This window comes from Prinia subflava, chromosome 23, assembly GCF_021018805.1.
Source record: "Prinia subflava isolate CZ2003 ecotype Zambia chromosome 23, Cam_Psub_1.2, whole genome shotgun sequence".
Taxonomy (NCBI): Eukaryota; Metazoa; Chordata; class Aves; order Passeriformes; family Cisticolidae; genus Prinia; species Prinia subflava.
Window position 1 is genome coordinate 6,147,788 of NC_086269.1, and position 19,549 is coordinate 6,167,336.

A 19,549-nucleotide genomic window follows, 5' to 3' on the forward strand; every position below is an offset into this window, starting at 1 on the left:
TGGATGCAAAGTCAAAGCTTCTATTTTATCAACTCTTATTTTATTCATTTATAAATACTGTTGTGTTTACAAGCATCATAGCTGTGAATATTATTCCCAAACTTTCAAACACATAATACTTATAATACTATATAACAACAACCAGTAAAACAAATCATTCATCTCAGGGTTTGAAAGGCCACTCAAAAGTTGCATAAAAATACATTCTCTCCCCATCTGTCAGCCAGTCCTGCTTCTCCAAGGAGTTTATTTACAAAGAGCCATCACCAAACTTGCAGCCACAACAGGTGGGTTCACCCCAAGGAATTAACTCACCCTAAGCAATTGCTTAGAAAAAAAAGCTCATGTTCCCCAAGGGAGACCACATCTGGCAAATGCTCTGGTTCCAAGAGGGATCAATTTTAAAACCTATTTGCTCCGCATCCTGCCCCAAGCACAGGGTTCGAGGTGTCCTGTTTGTCACCTCCTCAGTGCACTGGTTATGTCAGGCATGAAGTGAGACAAAAAAAATCCATTCTCAAGAATTTGGATTGCAGTTGCTCCATCATGACGAGATGCTCACAGCTTTGGCTGATCAGGGACACTGAGCTGTGGAGGCCCAGGGCTCGGGAGAATCCAGTGCTAAGCAGACACTTCAGCTAAAGTGGTTTGGCTCTGCAAGGTGCCACTCAGAAGAACGAACCTCCCACAGCCTTCCCACTCTGATCCTTGGGAAAAAGCACAGTGAGTGTCCTGGTAGGAAGGGGCAAAACATCAGTGCGGGATGGATTTGTCAGATTGGGTTGAACCCTCTTCCTAAAACAGACACTAGGCTTCTTCCTGCTGCCAGGAACTCGCCTGTGAGAAGAACAGGATCTTTATTCTGAACTCCTCCGATCCTGCCGGGTTGCGTGGCCTGAGGCGCTGGCCCAGCTGGGGAGCATCTCCTCCTCCATGTGGCACAGAAGGGACTGGGCTCCTGATCCCCGATCTGAGCAGAGCCAGAGCCCGAGGCTGAAGCGAGGAGCACGTCACCAAGAGAGAAAACATCAAGAACGGCAGAAGTACTCACATAAAGAGTGCACCAAGAGGGAACGGCGTGCAGGGGAAGCATTGACCGGATCTCAAGACTTAAAGCCGTTAAATAGAGCAGGGTTAAAATCAAGGAATATAAAAAGGATGCCTGGCTTAGGCAGTGCTCTGCAGAAACCCTGGTGCCTTTACCAGCTTTGGTCTCCTCCTCTCAAAGCTCAGCAGCAGAGGAAGAGCCTCAGTGTACCAGGAGAAACGGTGCCTCAGCTGCACAAACGGCTCCATCAGCTGGAGAGCAACTTGTGGTCAGAGCTGCCTGGGGAAAACGGGCAGCTCCAGGGAGAGCAAGAGAGGTGGAAACAGGCAGGACAGGGAGGGGAGGAGGGGAAAATGGAGGGGGGGTAAAAAAACAAAGAGAGAAAACTGCAGGAGAGGAAAACAGAGATGCTTTCTGAGGCAATAATCAGCAAAAGGTTTGAAAAAGCCCAGGATTGCCTGATTAGAGATAAGTTTTACCCTGTTGAGCAAGCTCAAGTATTCCGCTCATGTTCAAGTATCTCTCCGGCAGTGGAGAATCTCCCCAGCCAGAGCCAGCAGAGCTGCTCAGGAACGTGGCAGAGCTGCTCCATGGCCACCTCCAGGTTCAGTGGCCAAGAACTGCTGCCCTTGGCCAGACAGAATCTGGGGAGTTGAAGGACAAAGGGGATGAAAGGACAAATATGGAAGGATGTAGATGGGAGAATGTTTTGGATACAGCAGGAAGTCTCTGAGAGGGAAGGCATTGTTTGATAGGAGTCTGTTAACGGGAAGCTCAACAGACCTGATGATGTCCCACAGCATGGAGAGAGGAGCCAATGTCTAAATGCCCATGGGAGAGAACAATTCCAAAATGTTCAGAGTGCATGTAACATTAAAGAGGAGTATTTCTGGAGGTTTCCTTCAAGGTCAAAGTTTATCACAAGTTTTTGTCAGGTCAGAAGACTTTCATCATGGTGATTCAGTTACCAGCAGCTCCTTGTCCCTCTTGACATTGACACACCCTGACCTTTCCAAGGTGTGTGTAAAAAGGTGCTGGCATTCTGTCTCTACAAATCCTGCTGCAAATCAAAGGGGAGGTACCCGAAATACCAGACCAGGCTCTGCTATGGGACTCTGCCTTCAGGGAGGCAGCAGGAGAATGTCCCAGATGGCTGCTGGGAAGGGGAAGTTGGTTTCTGGCATGGGCACAGCTCCCTGCAAGGTGATTCACGCTCACACACAGGTGAGAGCAGCAGAGGGTCTGAAGGGGTTCACATTTGCCCCTCAGAAAGCTCAGCAAGTGCCTGGGATATATCCTCTCCCAAGGAACAAGAGTCCAGGTGGCAACTGGATGCTAACCAACCACAGAGACAAGAGCACTGGAAAGACACAACGTGACATAGGGTCACTGGGGCAGTGGGGTAAAGGGAGGGTGAGGGGTAAGGGTCTGACACTGAGTGTCAGCACTGATGTTACTGAACAGGTTTAAAATCTTATCTTAAATAGAACAGTCAGTCTACTGGGGCAAGAGGAGAAGGTCTCTGTGCAAAACAGCTCATCAGCCTGTGACAAACATGAGCTCTGGTGGCTTTCACAGCATCACATTTAACCAGAGTCCCACATCTCAGTGGGCTGATGTGCATCCTCAGAGTCCCGGCCCATGTTCACATTTCCCACCTGTAAAGAGCTTGGATATGCTGGGTTAGTTCTTCAGATGTCACTTTTTACAGTAGGAGCTTCCCACTCCAGGTCAGAGTCCAAAACCAAATACTGAGCTTCTGGAAAAAGTTTTGGCAGCTCAAACTCAGTCCTCACATTTCTCCCTTGAATAAAATGTCCGAGATACCACAACATGCATAAATTAAAAAAAATAAAATGGCAGGGGGGTGTGTTGGGCGGGAATAGGGGTAGAAAGGGAATGTACAGCAAAGGGCAGGGCAAGGCAGGTGTGACATTGATCCCACAGCTGAAACGCTTGCTGTACGTGGCGGGAAGGAAAGGGGGGTAGGGCTCGGTGGTGGGGTTGGCAGCTGGTGTAGGACACCCCTCCTTGTCCTGCCTTTGCTCAGGATTCCTATTTGGAGAGTTTGCTGATGACACGAATGAGGGCTCCGTTCTCATCCTTCAGCCTTTGGTTGTCCGACTTCAGCTCTGTCAAAATCTGCAGAGAGACAAAGACAAGGTGGGATCAGAATGGCTTGAGGGGCAAGAGGGGACATTGCATCTCCTCCACCCAGCACACTTCCATGGCTCTGCAGCAACTCCAGAGCTTTTCCAAGCTGGCGTGATGGGTGGGACCTCGAGCACAGCACTGAGCCAGGGAGCCCCGAGCCAGGGAGCCCCTGGAGCGAAGCAAGGCCACAGCCCCAGCAGCAAGTCAGGACCAGAACAGCAAGGCAGGAACCATTTCTGACCTGTTTCATCCCAAACCTGTGCCCAGAGGTTAAATACAGCTCAGCCAACGGTAAAGTTGGTTTCCATGATATGCATTTTCCATTTTGCCAAGACTAGAAGGGAAGCCAAAGGTCTGGAATCTTCATTTAGGACTGGACCTTGGCAAATCTCTTTAGAACACCTCCAAATCTCCTTGGTATCCCACACATGTGTAATACAGTTGTAAGTGCTGAGGCCAGAGGACTGGTAGAACACACTGACACTGGAGGTACCTCCTGGGTGTTCAAATGAGGTTGCAACACAGACAAAAGCCTTTGGAAACAGAGAATAAATAGCTTCAACAAGACCCTTCCAGCATTTCCCATTGGCATAAACCCTGCTGACTTCTTGTGCTGCAGTGAGTGACCTTCCATGGACTGTTCCCAGGTGCTGGGCACCAGAAGGAGACCCCCTGCTCCTGTCTGGGGTGTAACACACAAGGGGTCGCTCCCCCCACGGGTGCCAGCAGATCACAGGGTGACCAGCCCCAAGCCTGCAGGGGTACCCAGGGCAGAGCAGGATCACACGCAGGGTGAACTCAGCCACAACTTCCGTCTGCCAAGGTGTGTCTTGGAGGAATTCCCTCAAATTAAAAATCTACACTAATTTTTCTCCTTCCTCTTAACCTGGTGTTTCAGCTTCGGCCACAATGTTCTGCCCCCCTCCACCTGCAGTCCCTCCGTGATCACCAGCTCTGAGTGTGGGCAGCTCCTGGGGCAGTATCAGCTCCCACCACGGCAATTCCCTTCTTCCACAGCTGGGCCAAGCCAGGGTGGACCCCAACACACCCAATTCCATTCCTGTGGGCACCGGTGGAGGATGTTTCAGGTAGGAGGATTTTTAGAGAGAGAGGAGAGATTGGTGCTGCACAGTGGGATATTTGGAAAGGGTCCATGTGGTGGGCTGGCCAGAGCTCCAGCTGTGATGCTGAGTGTGCCTCCCTGGACTCGGTGCTGCTGGGACAGGTATATCACATGGCTGGGATGTCACCGGGACAGCATTCATGGCTCCTTGTGCCATTTCTCATGGCCAAAGAAGAGGCATCACCATCACCAAAGTGATCAGGAGCTTAGAGACACAGCAGAGCCCTTTATGTCTCTGCACTCCTTTGTTTCCTCCTGAGCTTCACCTGCATTCACACTGGTGCCTCCCAATGCCTCACAAGAGCCCCACCACCCACTGGGGGCTGCAGATGGACAGTCCTGTCAGGCCCCTGTCACTGCCTGGGGTGGCTCTGCAGTGCCCATTGCTGTGATAATGGGAGTGTGAAGTCCTGACGCTTGTTTTGGTAGAGAGAATCTGTCACAAGTTCCCAGAAACGATGCCAGAGAGAACCATCCCAGTCCCAGGGCTCAGCTGGAGCCTGACAGGGCTGTGCCTCATAGGGGGGCTTCGTGTGACCTGTGTCACTTACTTGAAAATGAAGGAGTGTAAGTACACGTGAAATCTGGATACGTTTCCTGGTTGTAACCCGGCTCCACCAGTGCTGAGTGAGGCTTCCTGAAAGCTACACACCAGCCTTACACAAGCCCAGGGCATTCCTCCCTTTGAAGCAGAGCACCCATGGGAACAGGCTGGAAAGGCTGGAAGTTTCCAGTAGCTTTATAGATATCTCACAGGAATGGTGATCAGGGATGTGGCCCAGCCCCAGGGAATGGCAGGGCCGACCATGATGCAGCATTGCTGTCCCCCGAGTTTGGGCTGGAGGCTGCTCTGAACAGCAGGGCTGTGTGTTCCTGGGACACTGGAGAACACGGCTCCTCAGAAATAACGTGGATTTAGGAAAATAAGATTCACTGGAAAGCACTGCTGCCAGACCGTGGGACATCTGGCTGAGCTTAAACCAGTGATGTCACTGTACAGCTGTGATGTCCACAGACACCACTGAGGCAGAGTTTACACATACCAGCAACATCCTGTGTTAGACCTACTAAAAGAGTTGAAAATAAATCAGCAGAGCTTGCAGACCATGGCTCTCCCCCAGCTCAGGCACTGGCAGGGAACTGCAAACCTGTAAGTGAGGAGGGAAGATGAGCCTTAGCCAGAGCAGAGGGGGGATGGAAGGGCAGTGGTAACACAGGCACGTCCTGGGAGGAGAGGTGACTTACAGGTTGTGAAACATCAGTTCTTTGAGTCTGGAAATCATTTTGCCCAATTTTCCCTCTCAGACCTGAAAGCATGTGGGGAAGGAGAATGACTTATACTCATGGTTTATGAGAAGAAATGAGGCAGGGTCAGGATGGAGGATAGTTTCACAGATAAAAACCAGAAAGGCTGTGAGATCATTTCACCTGACCATCTGCACATTCCAGGGCACTCAACACGACACCTGATTCTCCCAGCCCTTGTGACACACATGTGGGCTTGAGCTGAGACTCCTGGAAAGGGGAAGCCACAATTCCCCTGAGTAGTTTGTTTCTATGGTTAATCAGCCTTGATATAATTTGTGTGCTAAGAATAGATTTTTTTATTCTGTGGTGCCACTTCCAGCCTACAAAAGCACACAATTTCTTGTGTCTGAAGGGATATGAATATCCCTACTAACCTGCAAAGGACAGGTAGGGCCTCAAGAAAGGAGCATTTACAGCTTTATTTTAGCATTGAACCAATGAAGTAGCAGGAAGAGACATAATTTAACTGTGTGATGTGTGAGGGCAAAGCTTAGGGAAGACTCATCCTTGGGTTTCAAACATTAATTGTCCTGCACTGGACTTAAAACAGAAGATGAAAACATAGAGAGCTCCTGGTCTGGCTCTTGCTGCATCCCCCACCCTGTGCCAGCCCACAGGAGGCAGGGGGGTTGCTGAGTCTGTGGACTCATACTCAAAAATTTCAGTCTAAAATAAGGAAAGGAGTTTGTCCTTTTTGTTCAAGTGACCAAGAAACTGAGGACAGTTCAGTTTCTAGCTTTTCTAAAAATACACTGTCTAAAATGTTAGCTTTCCACAACAACCCTGAAAATCTCCTGACTTTGGATAATCTGATTTATTGAGTGCCAGATTCTCCCTGAACTAAATACAATTAAAAAAGAATTCTATTATAAGAAGATATAATATATTCTATTCTAATTCTATTATAGCATAAACCACTGATTTTCAAGTGTCCAAGGCCAGGTTGGATGGGGCTTGGAGCTACCTGGCCTAGAGGAAGGTGTCCCCACTGACAGTAGGGGGTGAAACGAGATGAACTTTAACGCCCCTTCCAACACAAACCATTCTGTGTGTCTGTTTCAAGGCAAAGTACCAGGCAAGGCACTGCCAAGCTACCCCAAAGCCATTCCCCAATGCTAAGCTGGCAAGGGCAGCAGCATCTGCCATGCACAGCAAGAGCCAGCAGGGTGAGCTGAGCTCCAGCAAAGCCCCGCCATGGCAGCAGCACCATGCTCTTGGAATTTGGAGATCCTTTGCCACAAGCTTTTGAGCAACAAGCTTCACCAGACACCCTGGAGAGCAAGGGGGCGAGTGGGAAGCGCCTGGCCAGGGAGCGGAGACCTGCCTGGAAGAGTGGAAGAGGGAGGCAAGATGAGCCGGAGGGAAAGCAGCTACAGCTCCTCTGATTCCGAGGGCTTGGCAGGCAGAGAAAGTCTGGCTACGACCCGGGTCAGAGCCCTGTTCTCAGCCAGCAGTTGCTCATTCATCTGCCTCAGAGTGTGAATCTGTTTGAGCTGGTGGAGATTCTGCAGAGAATGAGAGGAGTGGACAGAGAAATACAGAGAGAACATCATGGAAACAAACAGGCACAGAAATGGGAGTTTAGTCCATAGGCAGTGAAAGAAAAAAAGAGACTAAAAGAAATTAGTAGCAGTGAGTGCTGGATGGGGAAAGCCTCACAAAACACCAAGAATATTCTGGGAATCAGCCCTTTCTCCAGGGGCCCCCAAAGTCTTAAAAAATGTCAAATACAGGAATTTCCCACCACAAAGCAGGATTATATTCTAGTTTACCCAGACAGCCCTGGGACTTGGGACTTGGGAACTGCTGTGAGACCTATCACCAATGACTTAACACCTACACAGGCTCTGAAAGCACTGCTGGGAACTGAGAATTTCTTTAAAACTCTTTTTCTTCATGTATCTCTAAAAGCCAAAGCAGCTGTGTGGAGCAAAGAGCAATCAGAGCTCCCTGGAAGGTCCCAAAGGCACAGACTGAAGCACCTGAAAGTGTCACTGTCCCACAGCAGATCACTGAGACAGGTAGAGTGTCTGTACCTTGCGTCCCTCCTCCTTGAGTGATGCCCCTGGATCTGTCCAGGCTCAGTCCTGCCAAAATCTCGGGGGTTTGGGGGGATTTCTTATCCCTGCCCAGATTCAACTCTTCTCTGTCACAGGGCTCAATTTATCTTTGACCTTCAGAGAGGGCAAGTCTGAACCTTAAACTGTTCATTTTAGGAAGAGGAGTCTGAATGAGAGGGGATGTGCCAGCAGGGCATTCCTGGTGACAAAGGCAGTGAGGGGTACAGGACAGGGCACAGATCAAGCCCCACACTGGGGCTTGCACAGGAACAAACTGGACATGGGTACAAACTGTGCGTGGGTACAAACTGGGGCTTGCACAAGTACAAACTGGGCACAGGTACAAACTGGACACGGGTACAAACCAGGGCTCGCACAGTTACTAGCAGCAATGGGAGGTAGGGAACAGAAGAGCCATGAGGAAGCAGAACAGGGAAAAGGTACAAGCCATGCAGACATCCCAGTGCCACAAGGATGACACTGTTCCCAGTAATGCCCAAGTGAATTCATGTGCTGGACATTTACACTACTGTGGGTGCCAGGAGATGCCAAGAGCTGCAGAGCTGCTTCCTGAGTGGCATCCCTGCCACAAGAACAAGAACCCCTCCTGAGCAAGAACCTGTCCTGCATGACGGAGGGAGCCCCAACACTGGGCAGGGGCAGGCAGGAAACATCCACAAGAAGAGTTGTAATTTCGATTGACAAAATCCCAGCCCCAAATCAAAGCAGTCCCACAAAGCACCATATTCCTCTCCATGTCCTCTTACTTGAGAGCTCACAGTGGCAGAAGACAGAGGGAAGGATCTATGGGGAAGGGGGTTCCTTTCTACCATTTCATTAGCAGGAAGCACTCAAGGGGAGGTGCTGCCTGTCTTGAACAAGGAGCACTATGAAAGAATCTACTGTGGCACAAAGACAATGACTGTCCACCCAACCTGCGCTACTCAGGTTGCCCAGAGAAGCTGTGTCCCATCCTTGGAAGTGTCCAAGGCCAGGGTGGGCAGGTCTTGGAGCAACCTGGGATAGTGGAAGGTGTCCCTGCCCATGGCAGTCTGGGATTCTGTGATGACTCAGAGCTGGCTGCAGCTGGGAAAGAATCTGCTGTGTCCCAGGACATTTTGTCCAAGGGATCTTTCCTGTTCAAAACTGAAATACTTTGTATACCCCTCAACCATCAGCTCCATTCTTAGCTGCCCAAAAGCACTACATTTACTCTCCATGATGGAATGAAGACACCTCTCGGAAAAGCTTTGCAAAACCCAGGGAAGCAAAACAGGAGGGCAGGGATCTAGCAAAGGATGGGTTTTGATCCCCTGAGTCATCAAATTGACAGAGCAGCTCCTTGGACACACAAACACAGTTCTCACAAATCAACAGATCCCAAGACAGAGCTACAGCTACAGAACTGCAGGAAAGCTGCAGTGAACCTCAGCAGCAAGATCCTTGTCCACCATATCCCATCCATCCATCCATCCATCCATCCATCCATCCATCCATCCATCCATCCATCCATCCATCCATCCATCCATCCATGCATCCTTTCACCTGCCCAAGCTTTGCTGGGCTCAGTGCTCTGTGAGGACAGACGGACTTGGCACGACAGTCCTGTGATACATGACACCAGGAGCTGCTGGAAGATGGTTGTACTGGAATAGTCACTTTTTTTGATGATACCAAAAACAGTTGAGGATACTTGGTCTATTCACCCTGGAGAAGAAGAGCCTGAGGTCAGACCTCACCAGGGGCTGCAGCTCTTCCCAAGGGGCAGCTCTGATCCCAGCTCTCTGTCAGCAGGGCCAGGACCCCAGGGAAAGGCTGGAGCTGCGTCAGGGATGATTTAGGCTGGATATCAGGGAAAGGTTCTTCCTCCAGAGGATGCTGGGCACTGACCAGGCTCTCCAGAGAATGGTCAGAACCCCAAGGCTACCAGACCTCCAAGAGTGTTTGGTCGATGCTCTCAGAGATGCACAGGGTGGGACTGTTGGGGTCTGTGCAGGGACAGAGGTTAGACTGTGGGTCCCTTTCAGTCCAGGATATTCCATGATTTTATGATACACAGATCACAGGGCTCACAGCTGGTAGAAAGCATCTAATATACACAGCAGGGCCATCGTGCTATGGGAGGTGGAAAGGATTGTGATCATTTCAGAGAGCACCTTTGTTTTCTGACACCAGCATAGCATGGAGCCTCAGCATGGTCCTACCAGGCGCTGCTCAGCCTCCACACACTGCACAGTCCACAGAAAGGATCACTTATGTAAAATCGTGTGTATGCTGTAGGTAGGCCAGGCTCCTGTTTATGCACCAAATCCAGCAAAGGCTGGGAAGCTGGGACTGAAGCCAAGGGCAAAGAGCAGGATCTGGACGATACCGCTGTGATTGCTTATCACTCTGCTTGATACTTGGCTTAGCTAAAGCAGATTTCTCAGTTCTCTGTACCTGCCTTCAATTAACGGATTTTGTGCCTCAACACTAAACAAAAATGCCCAGAGCCTGCATGATGGCTGAGGCCAGGAGCTGCAGTACTGCTATGGAATAAAGGAGCTTTTGTGACCTTCAAGAACAATTGCTGTGTTAAGTTGGGACCTCAGGCACTTGGCACTGAATTCAGCTCAGTGCAAATGTTAATTTTCTTTCTCCTGCCTTAAGCCAAGGTTCTGAATCTCCAGTTGAATTGTGCAGTCACTCAGGGAAATGCTGCACTGCTCTGTCACCTTTGGAAGAGCAGGTGTGAGGAGCAGCTCTGCCATCAAACTGCTTGAGGTTACCAAGCCTGTCTTGCTCCTCTTCAATTCTCTATGGCTTTGGTAGCAGGGGTCACACTCCAGAAAAAAGCTCATTCCCTCAAACACAGCCCAAAGTACTGTACATTTCTGTCACCTCTGCCTCCTCTTCCTTAGAAGTCAGCTGCAAGGAGAGGACAGCCCTGGCCAGGACATCTGATGTGCACAACTGGACACAGACACCCATGGATCCAGCAGCTGGACTTGAGTCTTGTTGGATTCAAAGACTAGTGGGAAGAATTCCCAAAATCAACCTGAGACCTAATCACCTGACAGGTATGGTTGTTTCCACTTGCTGCTCTCCACATTAAAGGAAATTGGTGGATTTGCATTTTCTTTCACAATTCCTTACTTATTCCTTCTGACTCTGCCCAACAGATACTCAGGTAGCGCAAGGAGCAAGAATGGGAGTCCAACCAGAATTAGTAGATTCCTTCCTGGCTCAACTCTCACACTAGTGACTAACAGGGATGCTCTGCAGAGGTTCTCTCCCTCCAGGCAAACACAGCAGGGCTGTTTCTCCCACTTCACGGCATCATGAAAGTGGACACAACAGTTTCCTTTTGGAAAGGGTCCAATTCAATGCTTCAGAGATTTTATATTCCTCTTTTTTGAGGAGCTGTCAAACAAGGCATGTCACAGTGCCCTCAGGTACTCACTACATGCTTAAGGTTTTGCAAAAACTAGTAAAAATCTAGTAGCACCTCAGAAAGATTTTTCCAATTTCTTGTGTATTTGTCCTACTAACAAAAGGCCACTTTGGTTGTCTGATGCAGCAAGAACAGGCAGAGAGCAGAGTCAGCACCAGTCTCAAGGACCTGAAGTTCATTTGCAGCTGGACCACAGGTTCCTTCAGCTCATATCTCTCCAGGCAGTGTGAGAACACGTCCAACCTCCAGCAGTGTTTTTCCTTCTGCACCACCTTGGCTTCCATGGCTCTGCAGCTCCAGACTACCTGAACTAGAGGCACTCTGGCTGTGTCCAACAGACCTACAGGCACCTTCTTTCATTAATTGTTTTGCAGAGCAGTATGTTTCCAAACTGAGGCCACTAGAGGCCACCACCTTGTCTTCTTACTCCATGGGCTGAAGTTGCACGTTTGCAGTGATCTCCAGAGCTGAAGGACCAACACAAGCTGCTCATGCCTGTATCCCTCTTGAAGACCACAATTCTGTAATTACAGGAAAGTCTCTGTGCAGTTAAATGTTTCCACCTGCTCCCTGAACAAAGAGTTTGGAATTTAGACATATACAATCCTTTCTCCTTCTCGTCCTGGCTCACATATCCACACTTACTTTCTCCTCTCTGGGAGAAGAGCCCTTACAACAAGAATCCACCACATCATTGTGCTACTTATTGCAGCAGAAGATGCAGCATAAGCCAGTGGTCCTTCCAAAGCTATGTGCTTGGTAGAAACACAAAGCTTCAAACAGAAGCAGAGTTGGAACCCCCTCCAGGGTGGCAGGAAGTAGTTTTTGTCAGTGCATGGTGCCGGGAGAGCTCTCAGGTGGATCCTTCCTTCTGAGAGTAGCTTGGTCCCACCTGCTCATGTGGAAAGGGAAGGAAAGCACGAGGCAGAGCAGAGGGGACACTCATTCTGTGACCACGAGCACTGAAATACAGCATAACGTGACGCAGCGCTGCCCAACGGGTGAGGCTTTAGGGCTGTGTGGGCAGCCAGATGCTGCCTGGGCTCTGCAGGGCTCCCCTCACGGGCACAACTGTCCTTGAAGCCACACCACAGGAGTGAGAACGTGCCAGAGCACCGGTGGCCACGGCTCGTGACAGCAAGCCATGCTGCACATCCCATCAGGAAGCAAATTCCTCTTTGCTGGAATTATCCGAGGCTGCTTTGGCCTCCCAATGACATGCTTTGGGAAAGGAGTATAGGAACACAACCACTCTGTGTTTTATCCTGGCCAGTGTGCGTGAGCTCAAAAGCCAGCTTTGTCTTCTTACCCATCCGGAGAGAACCTCAGCGGCTTAACTTGGGCTGCAGACTAGTCAGAGCACAGAGGGTCAGCACACTGGAACTCAGCGAGGCCACAAAAAGTTAGTTTGGGAAGGCATTTAAGGAGAACAGCTTTCACCATTCTCGGATCAAACAGCAGAACAAATCAAACATAGGAGCAATCAGATGAATGAGAACAGGACAGTTTATTAGCATTTCATGTTTGGAGAACAGGGCTGTTAAAGCAAGTTCTGACTGCAGAAAGGAAAATGAGATCCTTCCCATGGACACTTTAACATCCTCTTCCTGGGTGACAATCTCCAAAATCATAAATACAAAGCATAAAAAATGGAATAGACACAGTGAAGATTATTTCTTACCTTCATTTCCTCCTCCATTTCAGAGAGTTTCCGCTCCAGGGCTCGCTTCTCCTGTTTACAAGGATTCATAACAAAGAAGGTCACAAGGATTTAGAAGAAAAATTTACAGTATATTTGCTTTTAAAGAAAAATAAGAGTCTTGTGTTTCTGTAGCAGCATTCCCTGAAGAGTATCCCAAAGCAAGGAAGATGTTACAACCAGGAGCTGATCAGATGGGACAGGGCACCTGGTAAACCAGCAGGGATATAAGCTAGGCCTGTTTGGGCAGCTCACAAGCTCTATTCATACCCCTAATGAAATTATTCCCCATTTTCAGTGATTCCAGTTCTCGGGAGTTGCTGATGTAATGTGATTTTGATCTCTGTAGGTGAAGCCATGGATTTACTTATACTCCACTAAAGGTGGCAATGAGAAAAGTCACTGAGCTGCTCATATAGGAAACTGAGCAAGGAAATTCCCTGCCTGGAAATCCTGTTTCTCCCAGATAATCTAGGGCTGCAAAGTTGACTGCTTTTGGTACATTTTAGAAAGTGAGGATTAGACTCTGCCATGTGAGTGGCCTCAGTTAAGCTTGTGCCAAGGCAGGGAGATCTGGACTCCTTCAGTGACTTTCCCAACATGAAGGGGCTTAAACTGCTCCAGGGACCTGCCCTGAGAAGGGGGAAGTGGGAAACATGCATCAAGAACAAGATTTACACCCTTTGCCCTGCTCCTCTGCCCCATGCAAAGAGCCATAAGACCAGGAGTGAGGAAAAGACAGCTTCTGAGTGTGCTGTGGATGACGAGTTCTGGGTCACTTTTTACCCACAGCATGGTTCATCCAGGGATTCATCGGTACAAAATGCATGAGCCATCCTGGAAACACTTAATGCATCTTCACTGAGAACAGCTGGACATGTTTTTACTTTCTAACTCTCAGAATTTGTGGCTGTTGTGATTCTAATTCAATGGAAGTTATACAGAATGTTACCCTGACTTCAACAAGGCCAAGTTCAAGGTCCTGTCCCTTGATTGAGGCAATCCTTGGTATCAACCCAGGCTAAGGGATGAAGGGATTGAGAGCAGCCCTTCTAGGATTTTGTCTTGCTCCCCACCACCCCAAACCAGTCTTTATTTGTAAGGATCAAGAATGCTTTAAAGCATAACGGACCAACAGTCTCTCAGTGTGATACAATCCATTAGTCCTCAGCTGCTTAGAATGAAAGACAGGAATCAGAACGAAGCTGATGTGCAAAGAGAGCAGCAGAGTCCCAGGCCCTGCAAGGGTCAGAACACAATTATCATTGTGCACTGCTCCTCAAGGCAAAAATACAACTTATCTTTTAATTAACGCTTCCCTTCTAGAAATGACTGCCCTGCACAGCAACATGAGGCACAGGCTGTGACTCAGAAGAAAGCAGAGACACGTACCCTCTTCTCCATCTCCAGCATGCTGGACCGGTCAGAAGTTTTCTCCTGTTTCTGCTATGGAAATTAAAAATAGAAAGTGATTAAACCCGAGAGCATTCACAGGGTGCTGCACAAAGGCCAAGACAGCCCACAGATGCTCTTGTCTGGGATGCAACGAGTTGATTTACAAAATCACTTGCTCATTTCTGTCTTGTCTTTGGCATCTTTCCTCCCAAACACATTCTTCCGCGAGCTTCCCATTCTGGAGCAAGTGTAGGTTTGCCATGGCCAGTGCTCAGTTTCTCCAGTCAGGACCTGAATTTTCCCTTACCTGGGTTGCTTTTTCCAACTTTGCTTTGATATCTGCCAGCTCAAGCTGGGCTTCTTGCAGCTTGGACTTCAGCTTTTGATTTTCAGACAGGGCACTCTCGTATAACTGAAATGCAAAACAAGAGTTCAATTAACCAGGCTGCTCCTGATTAATTGACCCCATCCTGCCATGCTGCTCTGAGCAGACTGCATGAGGGATTCACTTTGCTCCCACAAATCATGAGATGAGAAGGGAAAACAAAACCAACTTGGATGCTTTACTTATGTTTTCATAATTCATGAATTAGAAATAAGTAAACAGCTGTTGAATTTTGTAGGGATTTTAAACACAGCCAAGCAGCACAAAAAAAGGACAGTTTTAATTTAGGTAATTCCTTACTCACAGGATGGTGAGGCCCTGGCACAGAGCCCAGAGAAGTTGTGGCTGTCCCATCCCTGGATGTGTCCAGGTCCAAGTTGGATGGGACTTGGGGCGACCTGGGATAGTGCAAGGTGTTCCTGCCCATGGCAGGGGTGGAATGGGATGAGCTTGAAGGTCCCTTCCAACCCAAACCACTGGATTCTTTGAAAAGGAGAAAATGAACATAAACGTCTTCTCTTTCTTCCCACTGATTCTTGGGGCTAGTTTCTGCAGCAACAGGCAGGTTCTGCAGTGTGTGCAGTGACAATAATAAGTTTAAAAAATCCTACCTTCTTGTAGTCCCTGTTGCTCTCCTCCTCTGCCCGGCTGCTGAGGGCAGCGAGCCGGTTCTCCCTGCGGCTGTAGGCACTGGAGCGGCTGGAGGCACGGTCGCTGTAGGACGAGTCACTCGTGGTGGGGTTTGTAGCTGATTCCAACCTGAAAAAGGAGGAAGATCCAGCACTTTAGAGCTGTGGTAACTTGGGACAGCCAGCACAGGGCCCAGCTGGTTAGGACAGGAGGCTGTGGCAGACTCAGCTGAGCCAGGGCTCTGGGGTCTGTGGGAGCACCCTCCGCTTGGTGCTGGGGATCGCTGCCCAAAACACAGCAGCCACCACCACTACAATAACTGGGAAAAATCCCAGAGTACCAGCCCAGCCTCCCATGGGCAGTGACTTCCATGAACCTCTTATCTCTATGGTGGGAACCAGCTCCATTTCTAAGAGGGCACTGAGGTAAATAATTAGGGGACTAAAGAATAGAAGCAAACTGGTACCACAGCTGAGCTGAAGAAAGGACCAAATAGCCAGTACCAGATTGGATTTGAAGCACAGAGAATCCTCAAGGCCATACAAAAACATGCTGCCAATAAATATTACACAGAAAAAAAAAAAGAAAAGAAGAAAAAAAGAAAATTCTTACCTAGAAAGTCTTTCATGCTGAAGGAAGAAAAAAAGAAAGAAAAAGGTAATTAATAATGAGGAGAATTAAACGTTCAATTCAAAACTGCAGAGCTTCCAAACAGCAGCAATTTCCCACCTCAGATACCAGCACCCAGCTCATGCCAGGCTACACAGAGATTTCCCAGTCCAAACTGGGAATGTCTAATCTCTACCTAAATCTTCAGCTGCTTCAGCTCCTCTGAAGCATTTATTCGCTCACCTAAGAAATCTTGAATCTTGCTGTTCAAATCCTCATTTCCAGAACTGAAAAGCCTTCCCTGGAACCCAACTAATCTATTGTTTCCCTTTTCCAGTCAAGTTATTCTTCCTGACTACAATCACTATGAACACACCGTGCTGTGTGTGATGTGGGTGAGGGGGATTAACAGACACAGGGATCTCCCAGTGTTTGTGCTGAACTTGAGAAAATCACAAACACTCTTCTCTCCATGGGCAAGCACCTCCCCATGGAGAAAAGCCTCACCGTGGCAGAGAGAGACACAACAGCAGCTGCAGGAGGGAGGGACAAGACCTTACACCAGGGTGGCTGAAGCCTCTGTTGGGTTCTTTCCCCATCCACATCCAAACCTCTGCTGTGCTGTCCTCGCTAAATCTGGACATTGAGGGACTGGAGCATGTCCAGAGAATGGAATAGAGCTGGGGAAGGGCCTGGAGCACCAGGAGAGCTGAGGGAGCTGGAGGGACCTAGCCTGGAGAAAAGGAGGCTCAGGGGGGAGCTGGCTCAGGTCCCAGGGATCAAGGGACAGGACACAAGGAAAGGCCTCAAGTTGTGTCAGGGGAAGTTCAGATTAGGTGCACATTAGGGGGAATTTCCTCCTTGAAATGGTGGTGAGGCCCTGGCATAGTTTGCCCAGAGCAGTGGCAGAATCACACTCTCTGGAAATGTTAGAACAATGTATAGATGTAACACCTGGGGACATGGTTTAGTGGTGAACATGGCAATGCCAGGGGTAAGTTTGGGCTCAATGATCTTAGAGGGCTTTTCCAACTTAATAATTCCATGAGTCTATGAATATCCTACAGAGGCTGGATGTGGTAAACCATTTCAATAAAATCTTCTGGATTGAACAGTTCCTTCCTACAATTGCATAAATCCAGTAGCGACTGTATCACTGTCCTGCAGAACATGCCACACCAATAGTCACGTCCTCCACGAGGTTTCTGTCTGACAGACATTTACTCAAATTCCAGGTGTATTCCAGCTCTTTATGGTCCCTTGAACTGGAAGTTGAGCCCAATATTACTCTGCTGGTTTATCAGTAGCATCATTGTTCTGAGTGAGCACAAACCTCCCCCAGGCACTTCCAGCCAATTCCCTACGTTCTTTTTAATAGAACAACACAAAGGACATCACAGAGCAGATGAGGGGTCAGGCTTTTAGTGCCCAGACATGCTCGCGCTGCTTGTGCTGTCAGCTACACCAGTAAATCCAGGGCTAAGGCCTTGCTGGGAGGCAGATTTGCTGCCTGCCTGGCACCCTGGTGCTTGAAGACTTCAGACCACCCGCTCCCGCCTGGCACCCAGACAATGCCTCTGATTCTGGGCAGGGATCTGGGAGTACACCCCACAGGAATTAAGTCACCCATTACACGGAGGAGGGTGGACAAGTGACCTGGCCATCGCTCCACTCAAAGCCAGAGGAGCACAGGGGCAGGTCCCAGAGCATCCTGCCCTGTGCTCAGCCCTGCCTGCTGCTTCCCAGGACACAGTGACCTATTACCTGCACCTGGCTGCTGTGTTTTAATCCATCCCAGTCTGATGTGACCTTCATCTTGCACCTTGATTCTGGAATGGAGGGTGCCCAGGGAGCCAGCAAAGCGTGGGCTCTGCAGCACAGCCTCTGACATGCTGTGCTGTCAGCTGACCAGCACCAGAAAAATCAACAGCCGGACCCGGCACATGGAGCCTCACGGATGGACCACACGCTCAGACAAAGCTGCCACATACAGAGATCAAAAGGACAAGCAAACCCTTCTATGAATTAGCACATTCTCCCTCCAGCTGTGCCCACAGGGCCACCCTCAGCCAGGCTCTTGGGCAGGTTTAGTGCCAGCCCCACCCTGCATACACCATAACCGAAGTTCCAGGAGGCCGTCCTGGTGCAAGCACAGGCACCAAGCCACGGCAGTGGGTCCAGCCCGGTATTATTTTATTTGCTTTAATAAAATCTCTCTCCTCTCTTCATCTTAGAGGTGAGAAACCTCCCAAGGAAGACAGCAAATTAGCTGTTAGCTCTAAGTTCTCTGCTTTCTGTTTCTGAGGCCTACTTTCACAGCTTGTAAAAGTCTTCTTACCTTTACTATTTCCCACAGCTAAGCCCTGCTGCACCTCCAGAAGCCATTCTGGATGCTGTCTGGGAAGCATCTCACATGACTCAATGCCCAGCAGCTGCCTGGTATGACAGAGACACAGCCCTCTTGTGCAAACAGCCCTGGCTTGGGCCATGCTCTGTATGAAACCCGAAGGCAGCAAGTTGGGAGAGTTTCTGTACAGCTGGCCTCCAGCACAGGGCTGTTAGAAAGACAGACCACAAATCCAACCACATCCTGGGCTCATGCAGGGGAGGGGGAGATTCTTCCCCTGTGCCCCACTCAGCTGAGACTCCACCTGCAGAGCTGCTTCCAGCCCTGGGGTTCCAGCACAGGAGGGACGTGGAGCTGCTGGAGCGAGTCCAGAGGAAGCCTGGAGCATCTCTGCTCTGGAGCCAGGTGGGGAGAACTGGGGGTGTTCACCTGGAGAAAAGAAGGCTCTGGGGAGACCTTAGAAACCCCTCTAAGGTGGGGTGGGGGGGCTCCAGGAAAGCTGGAGAGTGACTTTGGACAAGGATCTGGAATGACAGGACAAGGGAGAATCGCTTACCACTAGCAGAGGGCAGGGTTAGATGGGATATTGGGAAGGAATTCTTCGTTGTGAGGGTGGTGAGGTCCAGGCACAGACTGCTCAGAGAAACTGGGCACAGCTGCCCCTGGAATTGTCCAAGGCCAGGCTGGACAGGGCTTGGAACAACATGGGGTAGTGTAAAATGACCCTGCCCATGGGAGAGGGTGGGACTGGATGAGCTTTGATGGTCCTGTCCCACCTAAACAAGTCTGAGGTTCTAGGATTCTACAAAGGATTTCCCATTTTCAGCCATACACACATTGATCTCTCTATAGTGCTTTGTTAGCTGAGCATTTGTTTCTTAAACCCCTCAACAGCCTGACAGCTCCTTTTGAATCCTGGCCCAATGACCCAGCTTCCCCTGAAGAGCTGGAAAAGAGAATTACAGTGATTAACAAGGCCCTTGTTGAAAGTTATTTGTGCACTTTATGCTAATCCCCTTCAGTGGTGACTTTTGCTATGATGACAAATGGCTGGGCAAGTAATCCACTCCTTAGCAAGCCTGAATTTACTTCAGCAAATGCACCTGCTAATGGGTTTGAACAGTGCTGGGAAACACCATGTGGATAGGCAGGGTGACATGGAAACCAGGCAATGAACCCAAGCAGGTCCCTGAGCCAGCCAGGGTGCTTGCAGCAAGAGGAAAAACCACTTCTGTCCTTTTTTTCCTTCTAAAAAATGAGAATTTCCATATGCAGGGGAATGCTTCCATGAATGAAGGGTGGGGTAAGAAAGGAATCACTTTAAACATACACAGCAAAAAGGGGGCAACCCCCCAGGT

General features: G+C 49.3%; 1 protein-coding gene across 8 annotated transcripts in view; it reads right to left on the reverse strand.

Annotated features, from left to right (window-relative positions):
* Positions 1 to 18: 18 nt before the first annotated feature.
* The window catches only part of PPP1R12B (protein phosphatase 1 regulatory subunit 12B), a 132,149-nt gene continuing 112,618 nt past the window's right edge, over positions 19 to 19,549 (reverse strand). For 5 of the 8 annotated variants that reach the window (XM_063418414.1, XM_063418419.1, XM_063418418.1 and 2 more), the window contains 6 exons: positions 15,848 to 15,864; positions 15,217 to 15,364; positions 14,528 to 14,632; positions 14,218 to 14,271; positions 12,808 to 12,858; positions 19 to 3,190 (listed from right to left, as the gene is read on the reverse strand). In XM_063418414.1, coding sequence (XP_063274484.1) covers positions 3,104 to 3,190; positions 12,808 to 12,858; positions 14,218 to 14,271; positions 14,528 to 14,632; positions 15,217 to 15,364; positions 15,848 to 15,864 — 462 coding nt within the window. In that variant the 3' untranslated portion in view covers positions 19 to 3,103. Of the gene's footprint in view, positions 3,191 to 12,435; positions 12,510 to 12,807; positions 12,859 to 14,217; positions 14,272 to 14,527; positions 14,633 to 15,216; positions 15,365 to 15,847; positions 15,865 to 19,549 lie in introns of all 8 variants that reach the window. The other 3 variants (XM_063418415.1, XM_063418417.1, XM_063418416.1) reach the window with 3 other exon arrangements.